Source organism: Lolium perenne, chromosome 3 (genome assembly GCF_019359855.2).
Source record: "Lolium perenne isolate Kyuss_39 chromosome 3, Kyuss_2.0, whole genome shotgun sequence".
Taxonomy (NCBI): Eukaryota; Viridiplantae; Streptophyta; class Magnoliopsida; order Poales; family Poaceae; genus Lolium; species Lolium perenne.
Window position 1 is genome coordinate 307,132,021 of NC_067246.2, and position 11,284 is coordinate 307,143,304.

At 47.9% G+C, this 11,284-nt stretch overlaps 1 protein-coding gene across 1 annotated transcript; it reads right to left on the reverse strand.

Moving 5' to 3' along the window:
• Positions 1-3,517: 3,517 nt before the first annotated feature.
• On the reverse strand, positions 3,518-8,986 carry LOC127345356 (probable sucrose-phosphate synthase 1). Its single transcript, XM_051371824.1, has 12 exons — positions 8,535-8,986; positions 7,562-7,794; positions 7,401-7,464; positions 6,616-7,308; positions 6,325-6,447; positions 6,112-6,243; positions 5,720-5,896; positions 5,590-5,643; positions 5,441-5,503; positions 4,390-5,319; positions 4,159-4,286; positions 3,518-4,072 (listed from the first exon to the last, which is right to left on the reverse strand). Exons 1-12 carry the CDS (start codon positions 8,880-8,882, stop codon positions 3,784-3,786), a joined length of 3,234 nt encoding a protein of 1,077 aa, XP_051227784.1. The 5' UTR covers positions 8,883-8,986; the 3' UTR covers positions 3,518-3,783.
• Positions 8,987-11,284: the final 2,298 nt, after the last annotated feature.

Genomic DNA, 11,284 nt, shown 5'->3' on the forward strand with positions numbered 1-11,284 from the left:
TGGAACCTGCACAACACAGTCCAAATACTTTGCCCCAACTTAACAGTGAGGTTGTCAATCTCACCGGCTTGCTGTAAACAAAGGATTAAATGTATGGAGTGGAAAATGATGTTTGTATGCGAAGAACAGTAGAGAACAATGTTTGCAGTAGATTGTATTCAGATGTAAAGAATTGGACCGGGGTCCACAGTTCATTAGAGGTGTCTCTCCGATAAGAAATAGCACGTTGGGTGAACAAATTACAGTTGGGCAATTGACAAATAGAGAGAGCATAACAATGCACATACATATCATGATGAGTAGTGTGAAATTCAATTGGGTATTACGATAAAGTACATAGACCGCTATCCAGCATGCATCTATGCCTAAAAAGTCCACCTTCGGGTTAGCATCCGCACCCCTTCCAGTATTAAGTTGCAAACAACAGACAATTGCATTAAGTATGGTGCGTAATGTAATCAACACAAATATCCTTAGACAACGCATTGATGTTTTATCCCTAGTGGAAACAGCACATCCACAACCTTAGAACTTTCTGTCACTGTCCCAGATTTAATGGAGGCATGAACCCACTATCGAGCATAAATACTCCCTCTTGGAGTTACAAGTATCAACTTGGCCAGAGCCTCTACTAGCAACGAAGAGCATGCAAGATCATAAACAACACATATATGATAGATTGATAATCAACATAACATAGTATTCCATATTCATCGGATCCCAACAAACACAACAGGTAGCATTACAAATAGATGATCTTGATCATGATAGGCAGCTCACAAGATCTGACATGATAGCACAAGAGGAGAAGACAACCATCTAGCTACTGCTATGGACCCATAGTCCAGGAGTGAACTACTCACACATCGATCCGGAGGCGATCATGGCGATGAAGAGTCCTCCGGGAGATGATTCCCCTCTCCGGCAGGGTGCCGGAGGCGATCTCCTGAATCCCCCGAGATGGGATTGGCGGCGGCGGCGTCTCTGGAAGGTTTTCCGTATCGTGGCTCTCGGTACTGGGGTTTTCTCGACGAAGACTTTTTTATAGGCGGAAGGGCAGGTCAGGGGGCGTCACGAGGGGCCCACACGCTAGGGCGGCGCGGGCCCCCCCTAGGCCGCGCCGCCTTAGTGTGGCGCCACCTCGTGGCTCACTTCGTATATCCCTCGGTCTTCTGGAAGCTTCGTGGAAAAATAAGACCCTGGGCGTTCATTTCGTCCAATTCCGAGAATATTTCCTTTGTAGGATTTCTGAAACCAAAAATAGCAGAAAACAGCAACTGGCTCTTCGGCATCTTGTCAATAGGTTAGTGCCGGAAAATGCATAAATATGACATAAAGCGTGTATAAAACATGTGAGTATCATCAATAAAGTAACATGGAACATAAGAAATTATAGATACGTTTGAGACGTATCAAGCCCCCCTTTAATTTTTTTGTGCAGAAATTGAAGCGAAGAGCATGTCACCCAGGAGATGATCAACAAAAGACTTAACAACATATGGTACGGTCATTTCCGCCGGTACCATATGACCTTACCATGTGTCGGTGGCGCCGGATTGTCAAACCTAGTATGAAACGTGAAGGGACCCGAGGCATTTGATGAACAGAGAAAGAGAAAAAAAAACCATTCCACCGCTAGATCAGATCTCATCTCCACCGAAGCCTAGAAGCCGCCGCCACTGACATCACCGCCTTCACCGTCCTCATCCCCTCTCTATCTACTTGTAATCTAGATTTAATATTCGATTGGTGGCATTGCTAGAATCATCATTCATCTCTTTGAGATTTTTTATACAATATTTACTATTGTTCATCCAATTGTGTGTGAGTAGTCCACTTAGACTATGTGCTGAGGCCTAATCCTCGCAACAATATGTGCATATAACTTTTATGGGATATTGTGCAATATGAAGTAGAGACCTATTTTATGTCTTAGATTTTTTATCTCGATCTTGAAGGTTTGACGGGTATGCAAACCAACGAGACTGTTAAAGGTATTAAGATTTGAGTAGGGTTAAGTTGTATGATTCGACGTTATGCTCACGTGACATTATTCATAGGTCGATAGTGTGATTGCCATCTAGGGGTAATAGTGATGTCACAAAACTTTAGGATATTGTCTAAGTTATCTTAATACCATTCTCCATGTCGCATGCGAAGGAGTTCGGGGTGGACAATTGATTTGTATAAACCGCGACATGCGGCATCATGGTACACATTAGGACACACTGCCCACATCAATGTTTCATATTTTTACCTTGACTATGATATTGTACATGTATGCTTCATTTTATCTTCTAAATCCTATCTACTAATGTGGAGAAAACCTCAAGCCCATGCCTATTTTCAATCATCGATACACAACCCTAGACATGAAAACGTTAGTATAGTAACACAATAATTAAATGAATACTATAAGTCTCGTCTGAGTGATCTTACACCAAAAGTGATTTTTCGGTGGATTCAATAACCTAGAGTCTCTAGGGAAAAAAGCTTTTTTTTAATACTATAATCTGTTAATCCGGATCAAAAGTATCAATCCTTTTTTTGGCGACGTTGCGGGGGAAGAAATAGCTACCCCTTCTGAGGTCATCGGAGATTTATTTTGCTAGTTTAATTACGGATTTAGTTTATTGTTTTCTTAGTGATATTAAAGAAAAATCAAAAAATATTCGTTAAGTTGTTGTTCTTAGTTTAATTCTCATTTATTACTGTTTGGAAACTCATTATAAATTGGTGATATGGCAGCAAAAAAGCTTGGGAAGTTTGCAACTCCCAATGATGATTATTTGCATGCACCAATCACTCAACCCGCAGTAGATGAAGATACTGACAAACCTCATTTCTTAACATTGGTAAAAAAAACTATTTGGAGGTTCAGTTGTTGAAGATGCTACCATGCATTTAAATATTTTTACTAAGATATGTGATATGCTCTAGCTAGATGCTCCATACATGAATATTTCACATTGGATGGCAATAACAAGATTTGTTGCACACGAGCAATACTTTGGAAGTATGTCACCAAATATGGTGGAATTACAATGCTTCAAGGAGACAATGTAGTGGATGTGTGCTTCATAACCTTACGACGAACTCCCTTTGCTTGGCAACAAGTATATACTCCTTAAATAGTCCTCTATTTTCTTTCTCTCTTGGTTTTCTTTTCTTCTATAGTGGTGGCTAACCAATAGTTGTTCACCACTTCCCTGGTGGTTCCTGGATTAGTGGGTAAACATGCCCCTTCCCTCATGTACAAAGTCCAAAGTGGCCCTAAGTCATCCATAACCCTAGTGCATGGAAGGCTCTTGCACATGTGTGGGCAGCCTGAAGGGCCCAAGTTCATCTCCTCATAGAAAACATAAGAAGAATATCATAACATATTGCTTACTTAGTACCTGAACGCCAGATGAAAACAAGTAAAGAAACACAAGAATGAGTAGAGATAGAGTCATAAGAACCATAAAGAATAGTTAATAATAAGCATCATTTATGTAGGAACGTGACAGAACAACTATGGCAAGGTAAAATGAAAATTTGCTCTTGGGGAAACACAACATATATTGTGAACATACATATTGCTGAGTTAACATTCGAGCCAACAGTGGCATCATCAGCAGTGTCTTAATTATTTCTCACTGCAGGATGTAGTCGTGCTAGTGTTCATAAGATTATATATGTAGCAAAGAAAAGAGAAAATGGTTCCGTCTTTCGGTTATAAACAAACAGAATATAATAAGAGGCACCCATGAAGATGTATCGTAGGGCTTCCGGGCAACCAATTTACATGCCGCTGGAAGCCTTGGTGACCTCCTTGAGAGCCCGCATGATCTCATCGGCCTTCGGATCGCCACGCGTGGTGGCAGCCAAGGGGCTTTCAGACGGGACGACATCCTCCCTATGGTAACTCCCTGAGCTCCTCAGCAGGCCCTCAGAGCCTTTCTCGGTGACGCCTTTCACGATCACTGTCTTGTGTAAACCTGATAGCATCTCCTCGCGATCGGTGTCACCATGCTCCCCGACGATCAGGTACATATTGCCCACGGCCAGACCCCAGCGCACGAAAAGATACCTGAGGTTGTCGATCGGAGATGGAACAATTAGTCTGGTTGCTGCCGGAAATGCTACAGTTCTCACGATCCAGTACTCTGTACTCACCTTAGTGCTTGTGACCTTGATGCCATGAGAGGGACAATCTGCAGTCTCGTCGAGTTCCGGCAGTACATGAGATGGCACCGGAGGCCACGCATCCTCAGCCTCTCCCGCATCTCATCGATCGTGTTCACCTAGGGAATCCACAAAATTCAGATTCAAGTACCGACCGTATGCAGGGATCATTCCCAGTGACCAGTGAGTAATACAAATGTGAAAACAATGAAGGGGCGTTACCTTCTTGGGGTCTCTGACGAAGAATGAGACGCAGTGCGCGTTGCAGGACTCCACGTCTGGCTCGACAGCATTGCCCGAGCCGTCGTGTGCCGCCATGAGCTTCCCGATCGTCTGCCTTGCGCCGTCATGAGACCAACGGTGGTCGATGTGATTCAGGTAGTCCTGGTCTGGACGGAGCCTCCCCTGGGCGTCCACGCACTGCGCCGTGCCAGGGTAGTACACCTCGCTGCCGCTGCCGCAGATGAGCGCGTCGAAATCTGTCGGGGAGACCTTTCCCAGCTTCAGGAGCTGAAGCGTCTCGGACAGCGGCATCGCCGTCGACAGCGCGAACCCGGAGATCTTGGACATCTGGGAGTCAGACCGGACCGCCCTGAACAGCTCCTGGATCACCTGCAGCATCTTCCTGCTGGCCTTGCCGTCGTCGCCGTAGCAGTCCACGGCCACAATGAACAGCCGGCGGCGACGGCGGAGATGAGGATACTTGTTCACCGTGCCGGGGGCGTGAACCTCGGCCGGATTCTTCTCACCTTCAGCCGCGGCTGCCGGGGACGACTGCTTGATCTTGTTCATGATCTTCTGCACCTGGTCTTGCGGGTCCGAGGAGGCGGGCTCGTTGAGGGAGCAGCGCTCGCCGTCAATGGAGAGTCGGAGCGACAAGTCCTGGAAGTCCATGAGCGAGTCCTCAGCCTCCTCGTCATCGGCCCCCGCGTCTGCCGGCGTGTCCTTGAGCCAGCGCGGGTTCCTAATCCGGCACCCGGCCACCCTGGTGAGGTACGTCCGGCAGTGCTCCGGCCATGAGTAGAGGTGGATGTTGCGCAGCCCATTCTTCCGGCACTCCTGCCACAGGTTCTTGTCGGCCACCAGCTTCAGTAGCGCGTCGGCGATGGCATGCTGGTCGTGCGGGTCCACTAGCAGCCCATTGTTCAGTGCCTACACCAGTGCCATCGATGCACCACACAATTACATGTACTTTCATAAACATTACACAGTGGAGTTGCAAATTTGCAACTGGTTCACACAGAAAATGTGAGAACATTGGGATGCTTCTTACATTCGTGATGTCGACCGGACCGCCATTCTTGGTGGCGACGATCGGGAGCCCATGCGCCGCAGCCTAAAGGGAATAAGATTGTCAGGATCGAGGGCTACACGAAAGCATCAGGTGACTGTCATTATCAGGGAACTGCAACTGAAGCTGACCTCGATCAGGGTGAGACCAAAAGGTTCCACAAGAGCAGGATTAATGAAGACTCCCTGCAGGGGATAGGAATATTTTCAGTCAGAGTGGGATGCTTAATCTGAAACATGGTGGATATGACAGGTAGCAGACCTTCATCTTCGCCGTGAGGCGGTAAATCTCAGGGACATCAGCCTGGTTGTGATGCTTGGGGATGGCCACGCTTCCGTACAGATCATACTTGTCTATCAGCTTCAGGACCGTGGTGAGAACGTTCGCGTTGCCGGGAGGCATCTCTTCGATGTCATCCCTGTTCCCCATGATCAGAGTCTGAAACAAGAACATGTAAATTTAGTTACCTGGCAACACATACAACTACCACAAGGATGTTCAGAAACATGTTATGGTTACTATTTTCTGCATGATAATCATGATTGGGTGGACTTTTGACATTAGACTATAGAAAAAGAAATGGTTACTAAAGTTGTATAACTGAAATGTACTTATTCAGATAAACCGTCTAAAAAAGGTAAGTTGTTGCTTACTAAGTTTGCTAGTTCCCTCAGTGGGCGGCATTCTCCAAATGCTTTGACAAGAGTAGTGATGTTCTTCTTCGGGTCAGGCCTTGACAGAGCCAAGATCATCGGCTTGTGAGGATTGGTCAGGAACCGAAACACCTGCACGCGAGTATCGTGCAGCAATATTAAGGTCATTGAAATTTGTGTGAACCTGCACAGGAATAGGAATCAGACACCAACCTCAGCCCAAATTGGTGGTAGTGACCTCGGTGAGGCACCATCAAAACTTATATCGTCTTTATCGCCATCTCCATCGATATCTTCAGCCACAACATTGCTGAAATCCATCCCAGGAGGAATCACCTGTCAAGAAGCGGATCTTATAATTAAAAATGACAAGTCGGGAAAAATAATACTTAGTAGTGTTTACAACATATGCCACCTCAAATACCAGCTTGCCAGAATATTGCCAGAAATGGTACAGTGCAGTTACACCTGAAAACATTCTTACACTTAGTATTGAACACTTACCACCATCCTAGGCATGAAACGGCCATGGCAGCTAACCCCGCGTCTTGTCCTTGCTCGTAACACTTTCTCAAGCTTGACATCAAATCCATCATACAATCCCCACTGCTCATCAATCTCCTGCCTCGTGCTAGTAATCACAAGCTCTGCTGCATCCAAGGCCAGCTCCTCACCCTCAATACGCCTCATGATCTTGTAGGTTGAGTCGATCTCCTCCTTGGACATACGCCCTTGCTTCATGATCTGCTCCAGCTTGTTCCTCCCAAGCGAGTGACCAGTGAGCACCATCGGCACATTCAGCGCACCAGAAAGAAGAGCAGCGACATCGCCCGCATCGGCATAGTGGCCATGGATCACATAAGGCAGGACCGGCTTCCCACGGCCAACCTGTTCGCCCAAAACCTTGGACATGTTCAGAATATGCGCAAGGGCCCCGTCGACAAACTCTTGAAGGTAAGGCCACAGGGATTCCTTCTTGAGGTACTTGTTGCTCGGACCGCAAGGTATGCGCACAATGTACGCCCCGGCGCTTTCACCGCTCCCCTCCGCATCATGGGAACCAGATGTTAACATCTCAGTTGGCTCCCCGTAGCTCCAGTCCACATCGTGGGATGACACTTGTCGTGTGAAGAGGTCCACTCTGTACACTCCGGGCATCATTGCGAGGGCTCTCGCAAGTTCCACGACATATTTCACCTGTAAAACAGGAAAATCAGTGGTAGTCAGTCATGACAATCCTGATTGTGTAATCAACACTCTCTGTAACTAAATGGTCAACTTTTGTTTACCTGCCCGCCGGTATCTGAATCACTGCCCAATTCCATGTTTTCTCCGCGGACAAGGCCGTGCACACTGCAAGAAAAACGTAAGAGATTGTAGAATTTTCATGCCATCAGCACGGTAATGGTTATGTTAGTACTGATGCCCAAATGTTACAAGATCAACAGACCTGATGAGCACAATGTAGAGTTTTTTCTCCTTGTTCTCGTCGGACCAGACGGTGAGGTCAGAAAAGTTCCTCTGGAACTTTTTCTTGGGCGTTTCTAACGGCGCCAACTCACCGACGGTGTCTCCTTTCTCGCTCTCGGACAGATCCTCTGCCAGATCCTCCGTGGCCTCAAGGCGCACCTGCTCCTGCTCCTTCTGCCTTGCCGACATCCTCTGGATGCCCTCAAGCTCGAGCTGCTCATAATCAAAACAGCGTCCACGGAGAGAACAAAGATATCAGAAAGCATCGCCAAACGGTGAACGGGAATGAATGAAAGGAAGCATAATTCTATCATGTTCTCGTGGGCAATAAAAACAGCAAAAGCGTGGCTCTGCCTTCTTAGATTCAGGTTTCTTCTTGGGTTAGAAAGGGAAAAGGGAAAGCCAACTTTTCGGCCGTTGCGAATGTGATCGTCGCACGAGAAGGCCATAATATTCTGCCTACTTTCACGAACACGCGGTGATCGGTATGAGAAATCTGAACAATTATGCATGGGAAACAAGAATAAAAGGAAAATTAGAGCATCTGACGTAAATTTGCAGAGTTGTGGATGTCTTGAAACCGCGGCAAGATCGTCGTGCTAACGGCTTGATCCAGTTTGAAAAGAGGAAATGGCCGATCTAATACCACGATCAAGCATGAGTGGGAAACATGACGTTGCCTAAAGAAGGAAAACGAGTGTCGTCGATTAATCAATTAACCAACATGACGTTGCCTAAAGAAGGAAAATCGATCGGAAAGTTTCTTCGTCAGATAAACAGTCAGTTAACAATCCGCTCATGCAGACTGCAAGACACGCTCGTATCTCGCTCTCAGGAAAAAAAAAAGCAAAAAAAACAGAGGAACCGCCAGAGCAACCGACCAAACCAAGAAACCATTCATTCAAGGATCGAAGGCGAAATGAACAAGGAAAGAGGTTAATGAGTATAATTGCCTGCTTCTTCTTGCGAGCGAGGTGCCAGATACGCCAGCACATGTTCTCGAGCCTGGTGCTTCGCTCGCGGGCGTTGCGGGTGGCGACGACCTTGATCCACGTCCGGTGGAGGTCGCTCTCGTCCACGCCCTTCACCACCTCCTCCACGAAGTAGTGCGTGGGGCTGAAGTTCATGTGCGGGCCGCGGGGGCTCGCCGACGCCCCGGCGACCGGCGACTTGGGGTCACCGCCGCCTCCACCGCCACCGGCACCGCTACCGCCGCCTCCGCTGCCTCCTCCGCCCGAGGCAGCGGCGCCGCTGTCGAGTATCGCCTCGAGGTAGCCATTGATCCACTCGTTGCCGGCCATCGTCCACGCGCCGCGGCGGCCCGATCCGTGTGTGCGTTCGTGCGGTTGCGGGATGGAACTGACAGGAGAGAGAAAGAGAGGAGAGGGAAAAGGCTTGCGTTGGGCTGCGTGTGGCCGTACCGCCGCACTTGTAGGCTTCTGTTGAGAGAAAACAGGGTGGGGCTGGAGCGAACGAGGGGGAGAGGAGAGGAGGGACGCGCGCATGCCACGCGGCGGGCGATCTTGTTTTTCTTTTTTTTTTTAAACAGGAATACATTTTGCGTTTGGGATTGTGGTGTTCGCGCGCTCGATGCGGCATGTCAGCATGCGAAGAGGCACTAGCCCGATCCTCACGAATCCAGCCGAGAAAAAGAACGGTTGCCAAAACCCATCTGATGCATGTAAGCCACCGTCGGATGCCCTCTCCAGCAATCTCATCGGTCCTTCTCCCCGAGATATTATTGTTGTCAACTTCTGGAGTGACGGAGATATTATTGTTGTCCTTCTTCTCCGAGTGTTTCACCTGAGTCGGGAATAAGCTCCAAGCCGCGGTCACTAGAGCAACTGAGCAAGGAAAGAAGTGCACTCTCTTTTGCATCACAACTCTGGCATGTAGGAACAGATGAGATCACTTTGTGGACACCTGATAAGCTCTAGAGATTGTGTAGAAAAATTATACTGTACAAAGTCTACTAAGATATTTGTTAGACCACTACATTGCATAACCTTGGATCAATGTGCTAAAACATATATTAAGATATGTATGTAAAATATAGGCACATTATGGTACACCTAGGTAGCACAAACTATTATGTATGTAAATTTATTACCCTTTATGTATTTTCTTGCATTTAGACAAAACCGACTAAGTTTAATTTAGCAAGATGTTCAATCTGAAGTTTAAAAATAACATTCCAGAATAGAGTTATACTTATAACGCATGTGTATTCATAATGATACATGCTTGAATCGTATGTATAAAACTTGCAAATTTTGTTAATATTGTTTGATAACAGTTGTATGAACTAAAACATATTTGAGACTTAGGCATAAAATGGGATGTAAAATATAAGTAAAATTGTTTAGTATAAAAAATTGAGTGGTACTCGAAGTCAATAGTATTATCGCAACATAATTAGCAGTCAAGATCCGCTAAATCAGTCACACCAGGGTTGTGTGTGGTTGTACCGCCACGGTTGTAGCATTCAGTTGAGAAAGAAGAGGGGGAGGCACGGTTCCGTTCTAGAGCGGACGAAGGAGAGTGATGAGGTCTAAGACCCCGTTTGTGGCCCGATCTCGCGATTAACCCAAATCCAAAGGGGGAAAAGAGGGGAAAACACGAAGAACACGACGAACGCGAAGAACACGAGGACTCACACACACACACCAACCCGATACAGTTGAATCTTACCCTCGTGGCTCGACGGACCACGCCAATAGAATCACCCGGGAGAGACGCGCGGTAGAATCCCGGAGTGAGAGATCGGGGTTGGAGACGGAGATCGGTGGGAGAGAGAGAGTGGAGCACACTTGAATCTCACTCACAAATATTCAGATCCACAACAAGGAGTGCCTTGATTACGGAGGGATACTAACCCTAGGGAGACAAAGCTCAAAAGTAGTTTTAAGCCAAGATTATGTCTAAAAAGTCAAGGGGGCGTCCTAGGCACTTATATAGAGGTACAAAACGATTTGGGTCGAACATGTATGAGGTGGGCTGACCCGGACCGGTCGGGTCGAGTCAGACCGCCAGATCCGGTCAGGGGGCCGGTCCGACCGGGCCTGGGGCCGGAGCATCCGGTCCTGACCGGGTCTGGGACCGGGCGGGGTTCCGGGGCCCCGGGACTGTGCCCGGTTGGCACCAGTCGAGAACCCGGTCTAGACCGGGTTGCCCAGTCAGGAGGCCGGTTGGACCGGGTTCTGGGCCAGCCGACCATCTTTCCTTCCTCGCGCTCTGCGGACGACTCCGGGTCAAGCTCCATGTCCATCTTCACGTCCCGCTGCTCCTCTCCTCCTCTTGACCATGGTGTGTCCTCCTCTCCGGGGCCTTGATGCTCCTCGTACCTGATAACACAAAGCATGTCGGCATGAGGTAGCATTCCATCCAATGGGGTACCGAGATCGAGGGTAGTGAGGAGCGAGTTCACCTCTTGGTGTATAGCTTTGGCCCGAGCTCATGTCATTGGACCACGACGAGGGCTTGACGGTCTTGAGGTGGAGGTGTCCAAAGGCCACCCCACATCATCTCCCCCCCTTGGGAGAGAGTCGTCCTCGACTCTTGTGCCTCCTCATCTCCATGATGTGGTGAAAGATCGGAGACGTTGAACGTGTTGCTCACCAAGTACTTGGAGGTTGGTATGTCGATGACGTAGGCGTTGTTGTTGATGCGCTTGAGGACCTTGAAAGGTCCATCTCCTCGGGGC

Coding starts and splice junctions, on each gene's coding strand:
- LOC127345356 (XM_051371824.1), bottom strand. CDS start 8,882: ATGGCCGGCAACGAGTGGATCAATGGCTACCTCGAGGCGATACTCGAC. Junction 7,465..7,561: donor CTCTACATTGTGCTCATCAG/GTCTGTTGATCT, acceptor TTTTTCTTGCAG/TGTGCACGGCCTTGTCCGCG. Junction 5,504..5,589: donor TTGGTCTCACCCTGATCGAG/GTCAGCTTCAGT, acceptor TATTCCCTTTAG/GCTGCGGCGCATGGGCTCCC.